Raw genomic sequence first — 20,453 nt, forward strand, 5'->3', positions numbered from 1 at the left:
CCTCATGGGATAATCTAAGTATCCGGTTGGGGCAACAGCTGGCCCAGGTGAATCCTGGTTACCTCTTGGTTACCAGCTTCCAGGACACCCAGGCTGGAATGTGGCCCAGGCCTCAGACTGCATAAATCTCCAGACCCCCATAGTTACCCCACCTAGGGTGAGAAGGCTGCTGGGAACCAGAGCCATGCCAGGGATTTCTCCTGGGCCCACCATTGGTCCTGTGGCCCAAAGAGGGTACAGAGAGTTCCCATCGGGAGCTCTCAGGTAGAGTCCTCAGAAAAGGCCTGGGTTGAACCTTGGACATGTTGCTGTTCCCAGTCTCTCACTCATGTACCCTATACACTCTCTCCCTGTGCCTCGCATGCTCACACCCCCACTGCAGGTCTCCCCAGGGCAGACAGGTGTTCACAGGCTACCCTAGCACAAAGAGACACATTCTGCTCCCAGGGCCAAAAGCCGGCTGTGCACCGACTTGCTGAAGCAGCCTATCCAGGAGACTGCAGAGCCTTTCCCAGCTGATTCCGAGGTACCTGTGCACTTCCAGGTAACACCTACTCCCATGCCTCTCCTAAACATCAGGGAATATTGACGGTACCCTTGCTGTATGCTGTGCTTCTTGGAAGACTCCCTCCCAGCTCTGGATTCCAACCACAGGTGATAAAGGCAACACTTGGATTGGGGAGAAACCCAAATCACAATTCCCCTTTCCCCTAAAGGGGGCAGGAGGGAGGAAGCTGGTAGCCAGGGGAGATTGGAGAGAAAGAAAAGGGAGAGGGGGCCTGAAATAACCAGCCCACATTTCAGCTGGACAAGGACAGGCTCCCTATAGGGAGCTTTCAGAAGGAGTCAAGTGCCAGGGTGGCAAGGCCGAAGAAAAACATCCTAAGCCGGGGCGGGGACCCCAAGTCCCCCAGAAGCCGGATCTGAGGGCTAAGGGCATACCTCCTCACCTAACTGGTACAGGTTGCCAGGCCAGTGGGACGACCAGCCCCTACCGCGCCCAGAGAACTCTCCCCTCCCCGCAGCCCCCTCCCCGGACCCCGCCCTCAGAGTCTCCGCCCAGCGGGTCTCCAGCCTCACCCCCTGGTGCCTCCTCTCCAGCCCCGCCTTCTCCTGGAAACCGGCTCAAAGCCCCCACCCCAATTTCTGCTTCAAAGGGCCCGTTCTCAGCGGGCACTGAGGCCCAGCTCTGTCTCCCTCAGCCGCCCCTCGCTGCCCCAAGGGACCCCCGCTCCAGTCGCAGGGGTCGGATCGGGTCCTCCGGAATCGGGGTCGGCGGTCGTGGGTCGGAGCGGATCCGGGGGCACTCGGGGTGGAGAGCAGGGGCGGGGTCGGAGTTTCCCAGACCAGCCCCGCGGACCCACAGTCCGGAGACTCGATCCCGCCGCGACGCGCGGCACAGATTCGCTCCCGCGGGGCGCTCGCGATTCAAAGGCTGCGCCGCCGACACTCAGTGGCCCCCCTCCCCCGAGCACGCCCCCTCGTCTCCCCCTCCCCAACTCCGTATCGCACCCTCCCCTCGCGCTCCACCTTTCCCCTGGCTCCTCCCTCGGCGCCAGCCAGCACCCTCCCGCGCAGCCCGCGTGCCCTTCCTCCCTGCCTCCTCTCCCTCCTCCACCCCTCCCCCCCACACTCCTCCCTTCCCTTCCCCCCTCTTCCCTCCCCCCCCCGTTCCTAGGCTCCCACTTTCCATCACCTACTCTGGGCCTCCGTCCCTCCACACCGTCACCTGCACGCCTCCCCCCGCCGTGCGCCCTCCCGCAACCCACTCCCGCACCCCCTGCCCCTACCTCCCCCACGGGGTACCCCGCAGCTCTCCTCCCGCTTCCGCGCTCCCCTCCCCCCCGCCGGGCGCCGCTTCCCCGCTCCCGCTCCCTCCGCGTCTTTTCCTCTCCCCTCCCCGCGAAGTTTCGGGGCTGTCAGTCTGTCAGTCTTTCGGGCAGTCGGCACCCGAGCTACAGGCAGCGGGCGCCATTGCGAGCAGGACCGGCCGGGGCAGGAGGCCGGGGCGCCTGGGTCCCGCCACAGCGGGGAGGGCCGACCCGCCAGCCCGCCAGGTACGGGCCGTGGCGGCGCCCAGCGGCTGGCGGCTCCGCCCGCTTCCCCTTCTACACCGACACTCAGTCACTGCCCGCTCCGCGCAGGTGACAGCCCCGGGGGTGGGGGCGCTGGGAGCGCCGGAGGGGCTGGGGGGTGGAGAAAGGGCAGGGAAGGGGCTGGGGCCGGGGGAGGGAGGGGCAGGGGCTGGGGAGGGAGGGCCCGGCTTGGGGGTGGTCACGGTAGCGGAGGAGAGAGGGCAGACCCGGGAGCCGGAGGGAGGGGCGGAGGCCGGAGGGGGGAGGGGGCCCGGTGGGAGTCCGGGGGAGGCGGTTGGGAGGCTCCCGAGGGGAGGGAGTGGGGAGTCTCCGGAAAGGGGAGGAGGAGTGTGGGAGGGGGCCGTGGGGGAAGGGGGACCCCCGAGGGATCCGGCCGATTGGGAGGGGCGGGAGAGCAGGGCGCTGACAGGTGAGTCCGGGAGCCTGGGAAGGGCCGGGCCCGGAGTGAGGTCCGGGCGGAGAGGCTCCAGGGGACCCACGGAGGCGGGGAAGGGGGTGGGACGGGAGGGGTCTGGGCGGGAGGAAAACTTGGGGGGGGTAGAAGTCAGTGGGGAGCAGAAACTGGGAAGGTAGCCTCTGAGAGAGGGGAGGGGAGCAGAGGTATGTTGGGAGGTAGGGGTGGAGAGGAGCCCGGTCCGCCAGAGGGTCCGGGGCGAGCCGCAGCCTCCGACTCCCAGGCTCGGGGGAGCCGGGGGACAAGGGAAGGAGCGCGGGGAGCGGACTGGAGGGGGGAGGGGAAGAGCGGTTCTAGGGACTGGGGACCGGGAGGGTAGGGAAGCGAGAGAGAGCCTGCTGGGGAGGCAAAGGGGGAAGGGAGCCGGGGGCCTCGGAGGGGAAGGCGAGCTGCAGGAGGGAGGAAGGGAGGGTGAGGGGAGGAGGGCTGGGGAGGGGGAAGAGGGAGGGAGCCGAGGTGAAGAGAGGAAAGGAGAAGGAAGGGAAACCAGAGTGGGGGAGGAGAGGGAGAGGGGAGGGGAGTGCGGGGTGAGGGAGAGGAGCGGGGAGGAGGAGGGCGGCGTTAGGGAGGAAGGAAAAGAGGAGGGGGAAAGGAAGGGAGAGGGCGTGCAGTCGGGGAGGAGGATGGAGCCGGGGGAGAACCGGGAGGGAAGGGAAGGCGGCCCGAGCTCCGGGAGGAGGAGGAAGGGAGCCCGGTCGCCGCCGAGACTGCCAGGAGCTGAGGGTCAGGGGGGCGGTGGCTGGGGAGGGCCTACCGGAGGGGGCCGGGGGGGCGGGCCGGCCGGGAGCAGGGGGAGGAGCCGGAGGGGCGGGGCAGGGGGCGGAGCTGGGGAGTCGGCCAGCTTCGGTGGGGAGAGAGGGCGGAAGGCAGAGGGAGCCCGAGAAGGGAGGGGCAGAGGGAGAGCTGCCAGGGATGGGGGGGAGGGGAATCTGCGGGGGGAGGGGCAGGGAACCCGCTGAAGGAAAAGCTGGGGAGGGGTCCCGGGGGCGGGGTGTCCCTGCGGGGGGAAGCCCTGAGGGGGAGGGGCGATGGTTTTGGGGAGAGGAAGCGAGAGCCATTTCCTGCCTTCAGTGAAGACCCTCCTCTGAGGGCCTCCCCGACCGGTTGCCCAATAGTGACACTCACCTCCGCCCCTTGGCTGGCTCCTATTTCACCAGCTCCAGCAAGTGACAGCTGGAGGGCCCAGGAGATGAAGTTCCCGGCTCCCCACCCCGATCTTCCACTCTCCACCTCCTCCCCAGAGAGTCGATTGATTCCTCACGTCCCCAGGCAAGGGCACTGGGGGGTGGGGACCACTGGTGGGCTGGGCCTGGTGCAGAGACCCATCAGGTGAGGGTGGGGGTGCAGCTGATATCTGGAGCTGACCAGGGCGTGCAGGAGGGGCTTCAAGACCTGGTCCTTGGCCTTTGAAGACCTCTTGGCTTTCTGAAGCCCATCTTCCCTCATTCCCCTTACCTGTACCTGGGGACCTCACCTTTGGAGCTCCTGGGGATAGCTGATGGGGAGAGGTTGGGCAGAGCCAGGGCCCAGGTGGCAGCTGTCCAGAGATGAATGCGAACAAGGATGTGTTTTCTCCTTAGGGTCTGTGGCCTGATCCCCAGGAGGAGCTACCCTGGGTTGCCATGAGAGAGACCTTTGAGGCCCTCAGTTCCCTGGGTGAGCCAGCAGCATTCAAGGAACATGGGTGGGTGGGAGCCAGGATTCAGGGGCACCCTGGGCCGGCTGCTTCCCTACTCTTCAGACAGCTGGGTCATCCTCAGGGGACTGCCACCCTGAGACCCCAGAGACCCCTGGGAACCTGTAGGGCAGCATCAGCTCCACCAGGGTCTATTTCAGTGCCTGGCCCTGTGGAGGCTGTGCTGGACTGCATGTGCACATGCCTACTCACAGAGCACCCGAATATTTAAATCTGTTCTAACTCTTCCTTCACCTGCCCTTGACTCAATGCAGAGGGGCTGAGGTTGATACCTGGCCAGGCTGCTGGGGGGCCTGGCTATCCCCTGTCATGCTGGCTAGAGACCCTTCCTTCCTGAGCAAGTTGGAAAAAAAAAAAAAAAAACTTAGATTTTTTTTGGGGGGGAAGGGGAAGAGCCCTTCCCTTTGATCACCTGTTCTGTACTAGATGCTTTACTTGGTCCCATCCTTCCATCTGTAACAGGATTCTCTGTGGGACAGCCGGAGATGGCCCCCCAAAGTGAGCCCGGGGAAGGGTCCCATAACCAGGAACAGATGTCCCCTTCCAGGGAAGACAGCGTGCTGGGCACATGCTCTGGTAAGGAGGTGGGGACCATGAACAGTGGTTCAGGGTGGGATCTACCTTTCCTTCTTCATCAAGTATTTGTTGAGCACCCACTAAGTGCCAGTGTGCTATTCTCGATATTTGGAATACCTCAATGACCGAACAGACAAAGATCCTTGCCTTCCAGGAGCTTAATCTTAGAGAGGGCAGAAAGTCAGCAAACAACAAATGTGTAGGAAGGGGTTCTGTGCTATGGGGAGGGGCGGGGATAAAGCAGGGTGAGGGAGCCTGAGGTGGAGCTATAGGGGAGGGAGTGTTACAGGATTAAATAATATGAGAGTAGGCCCCCCTGGGGGTGGGTAAGAAGGTAAGATTTGAGCAAGATTTGGAAGAGGCAGGAAGGTGGCTAAGTAGCTCCTGGAGAAGACACGTAAAGCAGGCCCGTAAAGCAGGCCCGTAAAGCAGGCCCGTGTCTGGCTTCTTGACATTCTGATCTTCTGCAATGATTTGCCTGGAACTTGGGTCCATCTGGTGGCTGGGAGGTCTGCATCCCTCCTCCTAAGGAGTCTCAGGGCAGGGACCTTTCCTTGCTTCCACTATCTCACACACCTATTCCAGAAGCTCCTCAGAGTTGTGGCTCTTGCAACCCACAGAGCCTTTGCCCCTGCCCTGCTGTAGGAGCCTGAGGCTGCCCTGGGGCAGCTGAGAATTCAGTCTCTGCATGTGTGATGTGGGACACAATCCTGACAGCAGGGCTGGGACTCGGGTTTCGAAAGTCCCTGCTTGATAGTACCAGTGGGGCCTCTGTGCATCTGTGATGTCTTTGGAGTCCTTGAGGTAGCCTGTTCTCTGCCAGGGCACGAGGCCCCCAGACCAGAGGAAGGCGGCCACACTAAAGAAGCTGAAGCTCCCTGCAGAGGAGGCCAGGCATGCACACCACAGAAGGCTGAGCCCATGGGCTCCTGCCCAGGTAAGTCCTCCCATGTCTCTAGCCCACCAGGGGCCCAGGCAGAGGGGATGGGGGCCTTGTAAACTCCTGTTATCTGATGAGGCAGCCACTTTGGGTTCTTCCAACCTAAGATGAACCAGTCCTTGACACCTTTCTGTTATAGAGCTTCAGCACCCCCGGTGGGGGCGGGGGAGGGAACATTCCACATCCTAGATGACAGGACTCAGAGAGGCTGGTCACCCAGGGAAACTGACCCTTACCCCCACATCCTCTAGAAGTCTTAACTTCTTCTCCTACCCCCCACCCCTGCCAAGTATGTGCTTATTGATGACTTGAATCACCATTCCCAGGATGACCTACCTTTTCGTTGCCTCTCCACCAAACAAGCTCCCTTCCCCAAATCTCCACTGATCTCAATCTCAGTGGTACCCAGATGCTCCAAATATGTCACAGTGGACTCATCTCCCCCACACCCAGGGTGATCGAACAGTTGACTTTCTCTCTCCACAATGCTGCCATCATTTCCTTTTACTACCACCAACCATATCACCTTCTGCCTGAGTGATGTCATTTATTCCAGGGGTTTATGGAGGGCCTGCTAGGTACAGACTGTGTTAGGTAGAAGGGAACGAGATTGCTCCTGGGCTGGCACAGACCTGGTTTGAATCCTTGCTCCATGTTGACTAGCCAAGTGATCTTAGGCTCCTTCACCTCCAGGAGCTGGTTTGTTCACCTGTAAGCAGGGAGAAGAACCACACCATGGTTGTTGTGAAGCTTTGTGACAGTGGATAGTGTGTCATCTGTGGCTGGCACTCAATAAATGGTGGCAATCCTCATTTTTATTAGACACATAAAGAAATGGAACACAAGATGTCTGCCTTTCAGGAACTAAAGTCTAGTTGAGATGGCATTAGTATGAACTAGAATAAAGAATTAAAAGAACAAATGACAATAAAGCCACATTGCAAGTAAGCATAACTGTGTTAATAGTAAGTGCTGTAGGTGTATAAGTGATCCTCAGGCATTGGATTTGTCAGATTTTGTTGATCTGTGCTGCATTTTGAGGGAGTTGTGACATCAGCCCTGATAGCAGGGTGGAGGTTGGGAAAACATTCTAGGCTGAGAAGAAACTTTAATACAGAGAAGTCAACATGTGGCTGGGGTTAGAGCAGACCAACTTGGCTGCAGGGGAGCGTTTATGCCTGAGGGTAGGAAGAAAGTTGGACTAGGTTGGGGTGAATCTCAGATGCAGCTCAAACTTAATTTATCTTGGAAATAACAGGGCGCTATTGATGGTTCTTGAGTAGAAGACTGGTGTAATGGAAACAAAAGCAGTAGGACAATAGGATAAATAGTTGTTTGGAACTGATGGACCAGTATAAAGAAACCAGGAGTAAATCTGTGACAGTCCGTGTGCACATGTCCAATAGTGCTCAGGCTATTACAGACTTATAGAGCCAGACAGGAACTCAGATCTGGTTCAGTGGTGCTGAAGGAAGAATGATTTGGGGAGCTTTAAAGAAAGAGAACAGATTCGTGCACCCTGCTCCCACAGAAAGCCCCCCAGGAGATGATGATGTGGCACCATGGTTAGGAACCATGAACTAATACAACCCTTGCGCCTAAGCAAACTAACTCACGTAGCTCAGAGTGGTAACCAAGGTCACACTACTAGCTGGTGGCAGAGGAGTACTCAGTGGATGTTCCCAGTCTGGGACCTGAGCTTTTTTTGGCTGGACCATCGCAGGGCCCAAGAAGGGCAAAGCTCCAGTGGGACCCACCTCAAACCTGCTCCCGTGGAGGGCCCTCTCTGCTTCTCCAGAGGTTGGCACTGCTCACTGGTTCCCCAATTCCCAAAAACTCCATTCTCATCTTCCTAAACTGGGATTTCTCACCTGGCACCAGAGGCAAAATGAAGGGAGTAAGGGGCAGGGAGAGCCTTTGAGGGGCAATTCCCTGGCCACTGGAAGGTTGTTAGAGCTGCTCAGCTGATGGGAGACTGTGGTTCTGGAAAGGGCTGGAAGATGGGGTGGGGGGGGGGACAGCTGAGGTGAGCAGAGGAACCTAGAGTGAAGCCTGAGGACTGCATGAGCATCGTTTATATTCAGGAGGCACAAAAGTACGCCTTTCTACAGAGGCAGAGAGGAACACCCCCTCAGCCCCAGGAAGCCAGGAGAAAGCCCCAGGAGGGACTGGGGGCTCTCCCCACCTTTCTTGGCTGCAGAGAACTACGGAGGGGGACTGAAAGGCGACCTGCAGGTTTGGTAATTCCCCGGAAACTTCCGTTAGAATGGAGAGAACAAAAGCCAGACCTCGGGGTTCCAGAAGCGGTGGTGGTCGTGTTGGCCAATAAACGTTGCCTGAATAAAAGTGGGGCTTGATCGGCTCCTCTCGTTTTGACTTCCCAGGTGATGAGTGGATGATTCGGAAGGTGAAGGTGGAGGAGGAGGATCACGAGGCGGAAGAGGAAGTCGAATGGCCCCAGCATCTGTCGTTACTCCCTGGCCCCTTTCCCGCGCCGGACCTGGGGCCTCTGGCCGCCACGTACAAGCTGGAGCCCGGGGTTCCAGGGGCCCTGGATGGGCTCGCGCTGGCCGGGTGGGCCCCGCCTTCGGAGAAGCCCTACGGCTGCGGGGAGTGCGAGCGGCGGTTCCGGGACCAGCTGACTCTGCGGCTGCACCAGAGGTTGCACCGCGGCGAGGGCCCCTGCGCCTGCCCGGACTGTGGCCGCAGCTTCGCGCAGCGCACGCACCTGCTGCTGCACCAGCGCAGCCACCTCGGCGAGCGGCCCTTCCCCTGCTCCGAGTGTGACAAGCGCTTCAGCAAGAAGGCTCACCTGACCCGCCACCTGCGTACGCACACCGGCGAAAGGCCCTACCCGTGCGCGGAGTGCGGCAAGCGCTTCAGCCAGAAGATACACCTGGGCTCGCACCAGAAGACGCACACGGGCGAGCGGCCCTTCCCCTGCACCGAGTGTGAGAAGCGCTTTCGCAAAAAGACTCACCTGATCCGCCACCAGCGCATCCACACCGGCGAGCGGCCCTACCAGTGCGCGCGGTGCTCGCGCAGCTTCACGCACAAGCAGCACTTGGTGCGGCACCAAAGGGTGCACGAGGCGGCCGGCCGCACCCCGGCCTCTCCCGACGCGCCCGCTTCGCCCGGTTCCCCCGCTCCGTCCCCCACCCGGTCCCCTCCCGGGCCCAAGCCTTTCTCTTGCGCCACCTGCGGCCTGAGCTTCGGCTGGAAGAAGAACCTCGCCACGCACCAGCGTCTGCACCGCGGCGACGGGCGCCCCTTCGGGTGCGACGAGTGCGCCCTGGGCACCGCCGGGGACCCAGCGCCCGGAGGCACACCGGCGACCCAGGGCGCTCCGGCCAGCGAGCTGCCTTGCTGCCCGGACTGCGGGCGCGGCCTCGCCCCCGGGCAACACCCGGCGCGGCACGGACGGGCGCACGCGGGCGAGCGGCCCTTCGCCTGCGCGCAGTGTGGCCGCCGCTTCGGCTCCAGGCCCAATCTGGTCGCCCACGCCAGGGCCCACAGCGGCGCCAGGCCTTTCGCCTGCGCGCAGTGCGGCCGCCGTTTCAGCCGCAAGTCACACCTTGGCCGCCACCAGGCGGTGCACACGGGCAGTCGGCCCCACGCCTGCGCCGTCTGCGCCCGCAGCTTCAGCTCCAAAACCAATCTGGTGCGCCACCAGGCCATCCACACAGGCTCCCGCCCCTTCTCCTGCCCACAGTGCGGCAAGAGCTTCAGCCGCAAGACCCACCTGGTGCGGCACCAGCGCATCCACGGCGAAGCGGCCCAGCCGGCCTCCGACGCCGACCTCTCAGCCCCAGCCTGGCCCGCTCCGACAGAGGTAGGGGCGCCCCCCCTTTTCTTCTGAACCCTCTCCTCCCCAGGACCCTTCCTCGGCTCACTGGTTGGAGAGATCCATGCCGCAGATCTTCTGGGCGGTGAGCACGATGGCCTAGGTCGCGATGGCTGTCCTTCCCTCCTTATCTTGCCGGAGAGAAGTCCGGAAAGGATAACCAGCTTTGACATTCTGTGACAAAGACAATGCTAAGAATGAACACTTGCTGGGAACGGTTCAGGCCCCAGTCCTGGAAAGAATCCCACCAAGAGACCCCATCAGAAAGCAGACATTTGTTTTTTGGAGCCCACGCTGGCTACGGCCTGGCTGGGTCAGCAGCCTCTACAGGGGGAGTGAAAGAATGGTTATCTGTGTGAAGTGTTATTAAAATTAAAATCTGAAGTTCTGGGGCTATTAAATGAGCACAGGGTGGGAACCCCTTGCCTCTTCTCATCCACTGCCCACCTCAGTCCTCCCAAGGACCATCCCTTCCTATCCCGGGTAAGCTAAATTTAGCCAGTTGCTGAAAATGGGCTCTACCAAATGAAAATATAATAGAGTTAATTGCTAAACCACTATCCCGGCTGCTGCTTCTAGATCAGCCATTTGATGGAAGAAACATTAACATGCATTTCTCATTGGAAGTGTTGAGGCTAGAGCTGTAGGGAATGCAGAGGGGGCAGGGTGCCCTTTGGCCATTCCCACGAGACAGTGTCACACACCGTGGGCTCTGGATCTTTCCCAAGGGGATCTTGGGACAGCAGCCCCACCCTGCTTGGCAGTGTGAGGAAGGACAAGAGCAGCAGATGAAGGTTGCTTTCCCAACACAATTTCCCCTAAGTTCTGTCTTTATGATGGATGCCTGATCCAGATGTCCCTGTAACTGCACGTGCCCAGCCAGGGCTGGCTGGCTGGTAAGCAGTGAAGAGCAGAGTAGGACAAAGGGGAACATGCTGGACTTGGAGAAGGCTTGGGCCTGACCCCTCCTGTGCCTCTTGTAGGACCTGGAGCAGAGCATTCATTTTCCTGGGACTCTGCTTTCTCATTACCATAGATTGTTGGTTGATGAGGGCTAAGGCAATTTCCAACTCTAGCATTACTATCACCAAAAACAACCTTAGCAAATATTTACTGGGCGCCTACTGCATGCCAAGCACTATGCTAGGTAGTAAGCGAGACAGACAGACTTGCAAGAAATGTAAGAAATCCTAGGCTAGGGCGAGCTGAGAAGCCTTTGGTGAAGGCACCTAAAATCAAGGAAATGTTGAGAGGTTTGCAAGATGAGGACACCTCTAATGTGAGGCCTAAAGAATGAGCATGAGTGGCCAGATGAAGGGGGAGAGGATGTGCATGTAGAGGTCCAAAGTCTAGCACAGTTGGAGTGCAGAGTGAGCGTGGAATGAGAGGGCTGCCCAAGTAGCCCGGGAATGAGGACGAGGACAGGTAGACCTGGAAAGCCTTCAGCACAGATGAGGGAGTTCAGATTTTACCCAGGGGCAGCAGGAAGCCATGCAAGGGTTTGGGCAGAGCAGGAATAGGATGACGTTGACATGGATGCATTTTAGAAAGATGACTGGCTGCCTTTAAAGAGGGGCTGACGGGAGACCTGCAGGTGTGCAGTCCAGGTGACGGGTGGTGGAGACTGTGGACCACAGCTGTGCCAGAGGAGATGGAGAGAAGTAGAAGACCGAAGAGACACTCACCAGGTACAGGATGGAGAGGGAGATGGAGGGTGGCGAGGTTGGCCTGATTTCTGCTTGACAGTGGCATTCCCCTGAGATGGGCAACACAGGAAGAGGAGCAGTTCTGCCCCCCGGGGAGCAGTCTTGGATCTGCTGAGAGGATGGAACCAGTGCGTGCCTAGTAGGAAACAGGCCCTGTGGGTGCAAGCTCCGAAGGGGGCCTGGGCTGGAGAGAGGTCTGAGGCCCATTAGCATGTTTCTCAAGCTGTGGGGCAGTGGATGATCCACAAGAAGTGAGTGTGGAGCCAGCAAAGAGGGGGCCTGGGACAGAGCCCTCGGGACACTCATGTTTCAGGGGATGGTGTGCAGAGAAGCCTGGAAAGACTGGGAGCGTGCGGTGCCAGAGAGCGAAAAGGGAAACCCTGAGATGCACAGCGGGGCTGAGCAAAGGCAGTGTTTCCAGATAGAGGAAGAAGTCAGCAGCTGAAGGCTGTCAAGAGGTCACGTAATAAGAACTTCCAAATCCTCTGGATTTTGCGGCAAGGAGATCGTTGGCGGCTTTGGTGAGAGCTGCTCCCGGGGCAGTGGGGACAGAATTCAGGTTGCAGTGGTGAATCACAAATGCACAGTTCCACAGAAGGTAGAAGAAAATGAGACCAAGGTGCCAGTAAGGTACAAGGTGCTACTGAGGTAGGTTAGTTAGGAGGCCTCTCTGACTATAAAGTGAAGGAAGACACACACGTGCATGGGAATGCAGTTAATTTATCTTTTGTGGCCAAGAATGAGTAGGTGATTCCAGGTGAGACTGTGGCGTGTGGCCATAAAATAGGGGCTATTGAGTTCGGCCCTGGCAGCATTTTGAATACTTGGAAATTTTACTTGAAACTCTGGACTTCCAGCTTCTCTTGTGAAAAGTTGGAAGATTTGGCCACTTGTGGCTGGAGCTGAGTGGAAGTGGCCTCTTCAGACACAGAGAGAGGTGCAGTGTGTTGGGCCCTCAGCTCGCCCATTGGCTTTGCTCTCTGGGGTTACCTCCCAGGCCTCCCAGGCACTGAATTTGTGATTCCTGCTAAAAAAAAGTCATCTCACAGACTTTTCAAATCAAACACATGAAAGCAACATTTATGTTGGTTATACCAATGTTTATATTTCTCTAAACATTCTGGAATTAAAAAAAAAAACATTCTGGAATTCTTGTGTAAAAACAACTTTTAGGGGCGCCTGGGTGGCTCAGTTGGTTAAAGTATCTGGCTCTTGATTTCGGCTCAGGTCATGATCTGAGGGTCCTGAGATGGGGGCCCCCCATTGGGGTCCATGCTGGGCGAGGAGACTGCTTAAGATTCTTTTGCTCCCAAGGTGCCTGGGTAGCTCAATCCGTTGAGCATCTGACTCTTGGTTTTGGCTCTTGTCATGATCTCAGGGTCCTGAGATCCTCCTCTGCACTCAGTGGGGAGTCTGCTTGGGATCTCTTTCTCAAACTCCTTCTGCCCCTCCTGCTTATGCAAGCATGCGCATTCTCTCCCTCCCCCCTCTTTCAAGGAAATAAATCTTAAAAAATATATATATTCTTTTGCTCCCTCACCCCGCCCCCCAACACTGGTGCTCTCTGTCTCTATCTTAAAAAAAAAAAAAAAAAAGAATAGCTTTTCTATCCTGTAGCATATTTGGCGAGACATTTACAAGACTTCCTGTTCTTTTGAATCTCCTGACAAGGTGTATCTTTGTCCTTTGAGTTTGTTTGCAAATAGTCAAAGCATTTAGTCTCGAGCCTGGTGGTAATCAAAACCAGAGATGATGAGGGTGCCTGGGTGGTTCAGATGGTTAAGCATCTGCTTCGGTTCAGGTCATGATCTCAGGGTCCTGATATTGAGCCCCGAACTGGGCTCCCTGCTTGGTGGGGAGTCTGCTTCTCCCTCTCCCTCTGCTCACAAAAAGAAACACAACAAAGACAGGAGATGATGCTAAAAAATGCAGTGTGTCTTCAATGAAAGACTGGGATTCGTGAGGGCTGTTTGCAGGGAGGAGTTCCGAGCAGTTACAACATGCACCGCTCACGACACCCCTGGTGTGAACCAGCCCAGGTATGACTATCTTGGTAAAGCATCAACTTTTTTTACCTTAGAACCACATCCCAGCATGTGAAAATGCTCTGAGAAGTAAAGCACAAATGTACTATTTCTACATAGAAAACAGAAGGTTTTATTAATTAATTGAAATTTATTTATTTTTCTCCACTCCTGTTCCAAACAAAGATTGATGGCAGCCTCTGGGTGTTAAGTACCCGGTCTTTGCCCCCCATATGTACCAGCCACAGCTGAACCTCGGGGTGTTTGATTACACCACGTGTCATTCAGGAGGTTGCATTGGACATGAGAGATGAAGGTGAAGGAAATGCCACATGAGCGCTTAGTAGTTTTGTGGCTCTAAAGTCAGGAGACAACAGGGTGGAAGATGTGGGTCTGAACACGAACTGAGCAGAGACGGGGTCCAGCTAAGGACTGAGGGAGAGGAAGGATCCAACTCAGCCTTCTCCCCACCCACCTCTCCCCTGTGCCCCTTGAAGCCCCGTGGACTCCTCAGATCCTGGTCTCTCACAGCTGGTGATTCTCCTTTTTCTCCTAAGTGCCATGGAACCCGTGCTTCCCACGCCTTTAACATGGTGAAATGCACATTATGTGAAGTTTACCATTTTAACCATTTTTAAGTATACACTCCAATGGCATTAAGTACATTCACAATGTGATATAAACATCACTGCTAGGATTCCAGAACCTTCTCATCCCAAACAGAAACTCTGTCCACTGTTTTTTATGTGATGGCACATGGCAATAAGGTTACTCTTAGGGTCAGGGAGAGGGCAGTACAAGGCCTGCAGTGTTAGGGGTGGGGTGGGGTAGGGGGTTAGTGGGTGCAAGGGGGGCTGCCCTAGATCCCAGCCCACTGTCCTGGTAGCTGGAAGAATGAGCTTCACATCCCTATAGCTGCCAACAGGTTAGAAAACTCTTCTACCCCACAGATCCGAGTTCTTGCCTGTGAGGGAAATGGAGTCCAAACTAACTTACCACGGAAGCCATGGCTCTCTAGCAGGTTTCCCTGGACTATAATAGTTCACAGAGATGACAAACACCATGGAGGCCTGAACCCCACAAGGCATCCACTAGTCTTTCCTCATGATCTAGACTTTATTAGACTTTATTAGAGTCCTCAGGCCTCTCTGTATCCCACCTCCACCCCATCCTAAATGGATGGGCCAGGGACAACTCTCTTATTGCTATCATTTTATAGGATTTTGGGTGGCCATCAGCACTCAGGGGATCTGTACACATAAGAGCAAGGGACTCATTCCTGATAGACAGACACTTCCCCCATCTCTAGGTCTTTTCCTACCCCCCCCAATCTCCTAACCCCCAACTGATCTAACTGGGAGGTCTTAGATGGAACACATCCCCATAGCCATTCTGGTGATGACCATGTGGCCGGGGGAGGTGGAGAAAGATGAAGAACTGTGTTGGCCTCCTGCACCAGAGCATACGGTGACCAAAAGACAATGCTTCCTACCTGCTTGCGACTTCAAGACCATTCCTGACAGCTCCACCACTCCTTCTAGCATGAATAGCAATGAGCGGGCACCCAGCGCTCCCACGCACTCCATTCCTGCCTTGTTGTTGCTTTTCCATTTGAGCAGGAGGGGTCAGTGAAGGAGCCAGCCTGGTGTGTGGTGGATAAACACACGGCGGGTGTGCTTTGTATCGGGAGATATTCAGATGCTCACACTGTTCCTTTTGTCTTTCTAGGGGACACCAGGCTTGGGAAATTAAATTAGTTTTTTTTTTTTAAGATTTTATTTATTTATTCATGAGAGACACACACAGAGAGAGGCAGAGACACAGGCAGAGGGAGAAGCAGGCTCCATGCAGGGAGCCTGACGTGGGACTCGATCCCAGGACTCCAGGGTCACGCCCCGGGGTTAAGGTGGTGCTAAACCACTGAGCCACCCAGGCTGCCCTAAATTAGTTTTAAAGAGGGTATTTGGCAGCAATTAAATGAGCAAAAGGAAGTGGCTAAACTTATGAGATACTTAATCTAGGATCTAGTGAAGTCGGCCTATTCCATGTTAGTAAGACAAAAAAGCTTCCATGCAGTCAGCCCCCTATTTCTTCCCCTTCTCCATCGGTAGGGCTGGACAAGGAGAACCATGGGTCAGAGGGACCTGCTGGACATCTCTGTGAATCTTGAGTCAGAAATCTCCATATGTTCCCCAGGCTTGGTTGGTCAACTCTGTAGGCAGGGACACTCTGGCGTTTTAATCTTCCACCTGTTAAGACTGGCTGAGCTTTAATGTCTATCCAGCCTTGTGCAGACACTATAGGGAATTAAATGAAAGATCTTGCCCTCGTGGCATTTAGAGTCCAGAGAGAAGACAGGCAGCTTGTGGCTTTGGGGCCCGGCATTTTGGCTGCTCGAGGAGACTCCAAAGAACTAAAAACCAAGGTCCTGACTCACAACGCTAAGCCTTAGGGACAGAGGGCTGGAGCATCACCAAACACCTAGACCCTCACATGCAGTGGTGTGGCTCAGGGATGAGCACAGGAGGAGTCCAGAGCAGAGGAGGCAGCGGGCCAGAGCAGTCACAGGTGGCAGGGTAAGGAGGAGGGTCCTGAGTGAGTCTTGAAGGATGCTAGGCTCGGAGCAGACAAAGAGGAGATGGGATAATCCAGAACAATCCAAGACAGCAGGTAATTAAGTGCTGAGCTGAGCAGTCAGGAGCAGTGGGGCAGGCGGTATGGGGAGGGTTTGTTGTTACTACCACTAGTAATAATGGTAGCACATATTTACCTAATACTTGCTATGTGCCTGGCCCCAGCCTGAGTTCTTTGTATATACATGTGTGTGTATGTACATATATGTAAACACAGGGGCCCCTAGGGGGCTCAGTCAGTGAAGCATCTCCCTTCGGCTTAGGTCATGATCTCAGGGGCCTGGGATTGAGGCCTGCATCAGGCTACCACTCAGCAGGAAGTCTGGTTCTCTTTCTCCCTCTGTCCCTCCCCTCTGCTCATTCTTTCTCTCTCTCACTCAAGTAAATAAATAAAATATTAAAAAATTTAAAAAAATAAACACAACCAATCTTCACAATAACTACATTATCCTCACTTTATAGATGAGGAAACTGAGGCACAGAGCAATTAAGTCATTTGAATGAGGTCACTCGTTCATCCAATAAACATGCCTTGAGTACCTGCTATGTGTCTGGCACTGTTAGATGCTGGGAATAATAGTCATAAACTAAACTATCTTGAACACTTACTTTGTGCTAAGTACTCTACAAATTAAGGGTTTTACAGGGGCTGCCCTCTTTTTCTTACCACCATCCTATGAGTGGGCATCATTGTCCTTGGTTTAGTTTTTCTTTTCTTTTTTTTTAAAGAATATTTATCTATTTATTCATGAGAGACAGAGACACAGGCAGAGGGAGAAGCAGGCTCCCTGTGGGGAGCCCGATGTGGGACTCAATGCCAGGACCCTGGGATCATGACCTGAGCCAAAGGCAGACACTCAACCACTGAGCCACCCGGGTGCCCCTTATTTAGCTTTTCTGAGGAGGTAAAAGAGGCTCAGCGAGTCTAAGTAACATGCCCACAGTCACACAGCAGTACATGATGAAACTAACCCAGTGGTTCAGTTCTAGAACCTGTCCTTTTTTAAAAAGATTGTTTTAAGTTGTAGGAAAATACACATAGCATGAACACACACCATCTTTACCACTTTTAGGTGTACAGTTCAGTGGCATTCAGTGCGTCCACACCGTTGAGCTACTGTTGCCACTATTCACCTCCTGAACTCTTTTTGTCTTGTGTGACGATTAACATTATGTGGCAACTTGGCTGGGCCATGGAGCCCATATATTAGGCCAAATAGTATTCCGGATGTTTTTTGGGCAGTGTTTTTGGATGACATTAACATTTAGATCGGTGGACTTGAAGTAAAGCAGTGCCCTTCATAATACGGGTGGGCTTCATACCACCAGCTGAAGACACGAGCAGAACCAAGGCTGACCTTCTCTGGGTAATAGGCCTTCAGCCAGCAGAGGTGTATGATGCAGGACAGGCTCTTCTTTGGGTCTCTCTACAGGTCCACGGGCTCTGGCCTCCCCTACAGAGTCTGACTTGCCAGTCTCCATAATCACATAAGCCAATCCCTTATAATAAACCTTTCTCTTTCTCTATGCACATCGTCTTAGGTCTGTTTCTTTGGAAAACTTTGACTGATATATCTTGCAAAACTCAAATTCTGTACCTATTAAACAATAGCTCCCCAGTCACTCCCCTCCCTCGAGTCCCTGGCAACCATCACACTACTTACTGTCTGTTTCTACGAAATACGAATACTCTAAGTCCCTCAGATAAGGACAAACACACAGTATTCTTTTTTTTTTTTTTTTTTGACTGGCTTATTCAGTCAGAGTAATGTTCTTAGGGTTCATTCATGTTGTCTCATGTGGCAGAATTTCCTTCCTTTTTTGAGGCTGAATAATATTCCATCGTAGGTAGATATCACATTTTGCTTATCAATTCATCCATTAAGGGACACTTGTGTTGCTTCCACCTCTTGGCTATTGTGAATAATACACTAGGACCATGGAGGTGCAACTATCTCTTCGGGTCCTTGTTTTGAATTCTTTTGGGCATATGCCCAGAAGTGGAATTGCTACATCACAGGGCAGTCCTATTTTTAATTTTTTGAGGAACCACCACATTGTTTTCCTCAGTGGCTGCACCATTTTGCGTTCCTATCAACAGTGCATAATGATTCCAATTTCTTCACATCTTTACCAACACTTGTTTTCTGTTTTTTTGATGGTAGCCATTGAGTGTAAGTTGATCTCTCATTGTGGTTTTGATTTGCATTTTCCTAGAGCCTGTACTTTTGTACAGCAGACTCTGCAATTTTCTTGCAGAGAGGATACACACATTCCTGGTCTTCAAGGAACTCAAGTGGGTGGATATATTAGGTCAATGTGTAAGGGAAGTTATGTGAAGGGTCCTGGGATGAAGGATAGGAAGCAATGAATTACACCTGTGGGGCCAGGAGGGCCTCTCTGAGGAGGTGGGGTAACTTGCTGACACCATGTCCCTTGGACTGGGCTCTCGGCCATATGGTCCATTCCCCCACTGCATTAGTGCATGCCTGTCTCCTGGGAGAGAAAACAGGGCTCCTGCCCCAGTGGCCCAAGATAGGAAGTCACATTTCCTCGTGGCCCAGACCTGAGCGAAACCACGAAGCCACTGAAAGTGGGCCTGGGGATCTGTTGCAAAATGTTCCCTTTCCAGGAGCGATTGTGAGTTATGGAGTCATCATGAGTGGTGAGAAAGAAGTCTAGGTGGAATGGTGGTCACCAGCTGTGATTTTGAGCAGTGAGCAATTGTCACAGGATGAAGTTTAGTCTCCATAGTAAACATATATTGTGACATCCTGAACAGAGGCACTGGGAAGAGGTGCTGGTGTCCAGCAAGTGAATCGCAGAGGGGGTGAGACAGGGTGGAGGAAGGAAGGACAGGTGTGTGTGTGGAGGACATTAGCAGGACCTCAAGATGTGTTCATGGAGCAGGTGGGTAGGAATCTGGGACAAGAGCCTATGGTTCACAACTTTATTTTATTTATTTATTTATTTATTTATTTATTTATTTATTTATTTATTTATTTATTTTAGATTTTATTTATTTATTCATGAGAGACACAGAGAGAGAGAGGCAGAGACACAGGCAGAGGGAGAAGCAGGCTCCACGCAGGGAGCCCAACATGGGACTCGACCCCGGGACTCCAGGATCATGGCCTGGGCCGAAGGCGGCGCTAAACCGCTGAGCCACCCGGGCTGCCCTGGTTCACAACTTTAGTGATGCTGCCCAGCTTAGGCCCATCTCCAGGCTCCAGGATTGAGGGCTACCTGCAGGCTGCCTGCCTAGCTTGCCTGCTCTGCTTGCTTCCCCTGCGCCCACGCGCCCACACAAACCCAGCGTGCAGGAGTCTACTACAGGGCTCCTTCACCAAGGGCACTGGATTACTTCCCAGGACTGCTGTAACAAAGTCCCACAAACGGGGGAAACTGAGATATGTATTTTCTCACAGTTCTGGAGGGTGGGAGTCCAAAGTCAGCGAGCTGTGTCTTTGACGTTTCTGGGGGAGGATGCATTCCAGGCCTTTCTCCCAGCCTCTGGTATCACTGGCAATCCTTACTGGCCATTCCTTGCTTTTGTGTAAACGAGTAAAGGAAAATTCATTCAACACGGAGTCCGAAAACCACGAAGGGATGGCTCTTCCACACTTCTTCCACCTGTGGCCGCCTACATAGAGCCGCAGGAAGAAGGCGGATTTCCTTTCTGCCCCACAACTGCTCGCTGCCCTCCCCTGCAGCCAATGAGAGGCTGTCACTTCAATCACCTGCAGCCAATGAGACATTGTCACTTTTTTTCCAAAAATATTTATTTCTTTATTTCTTTCTTTATTTCTTTATTTCTTTATTTATGAGAAAGAGGCAGAGACACAGGAGGAAGGAGAAGCAGGCTCCATGCAGGGAGCCCGACGTGGGACTCGATCCACGGTCTCCAGGATCCTGCCCTGGACCAAAGGCAGGCGCCAAACCGCTGAGCTACCCAGGGATCCCCATGAGACAGTGTCACTCTAATCACCTGCAGCCAATGAGAGGCCGCCACCACTCTGGGCCTCCTATTTTCCTCCAATGAACTTTTGTCGTAACATTCTCTCCCAGTTACTCCCTCCACTTTCCTCTATAAAGGGTCGGCGTCCACCTTTGCTCACCAGACTTGTCCACGGTCTCCCATCATTCGTGTGTTTCACGTGGCAGTTCCTGCACTGTTCCCAAATAAACTCTTTTGCTGCTGGATACTCACTCGTTGTTTTAACTTCTGACATGACAGTTGTAGGCTCATTGCTGCGATCTCTGCCTCTGTCCTCACGTGGTCTTCTCTCTGCATGTGTCTCTCTCTGTGTCTCTTCTTAGAAGGATCCAGCCATATTGGACTAGCCCACTGTAATGGCCTCTTTTTAACCTGATGATATCTGCAAAGACTGCATTTCCAAATAAGGTCACCTTCACAGCGACGGGGGTAAGGCTTCAACACCTCTTTAGGGTACACGGTTCAATGGAGACCACGAGCTTCACTG

General features: G+C 54.6%; 1 protein-coding gene across 12 annotated transcripts; it reads left to right on the forward strand.

The window, feature by feature from the left end:
* Window positions 1-448: 448 nt before the first annotated feature.
* ZNF467 (zinc finger protein 467) lies at window positions 449-20,174 on the forward strand. 12 transcript variants are annotated; one of them, XM_072777100.1, is made up of 7 exons: window positions 1,694-2,144; window positions 3,708-3,819; window positions 4,131-4,206; window positions 4,709-4,822; window positions 5,646-5,759; window positions 8,147-9,594; window positions 19,802-20,174. In XM_072777100.1, the coding sequence occupies exons 3-7, from the start codon at window positions 4,173-4,175 to the stop codon at window positions 20,009-20,011; spliced, it is 1,920 nt and encodes a 639-aa protein (XP_072633201.1). In that variant the 5' UTR covers window positions 1,694-2,144; window positions 3,708-3,819; window positions 4,131-4,172; the 3' UTR covers window positions 20,012-20,174. The 12 variants fall into 12 exon arrangements, with proteins under 12 accessions (XP_072633209.1, XP_072633206.1, XP_072633205.1 ...); XM_072777099.1 differs by having other exon boundaries at window positions 1,694-2,057; XM_072777102.1 differs by lacking the exon at window positions 1,694-2,144 and adding an exon at window positions 2,369-2,505.
* Window positions 20,175-20,453: the final 279 nt, after the last annotated feature.

The sequence above is a fragment of the Canis lupus genome, chromosome 15 (genome assembly GCF_048164855.1).
Source record: "Canis lupus baileyi chromosome 15, mCanLup2.hap1, whole genome shotgun sequence".
In the NCBI taxonomy this organism is placed as follows: domain Eukaryota; kingdom Metazoa; phylum Chordata; class Mammalia; order Carnivora; family Canidae; genus Canis; species Canis lupus.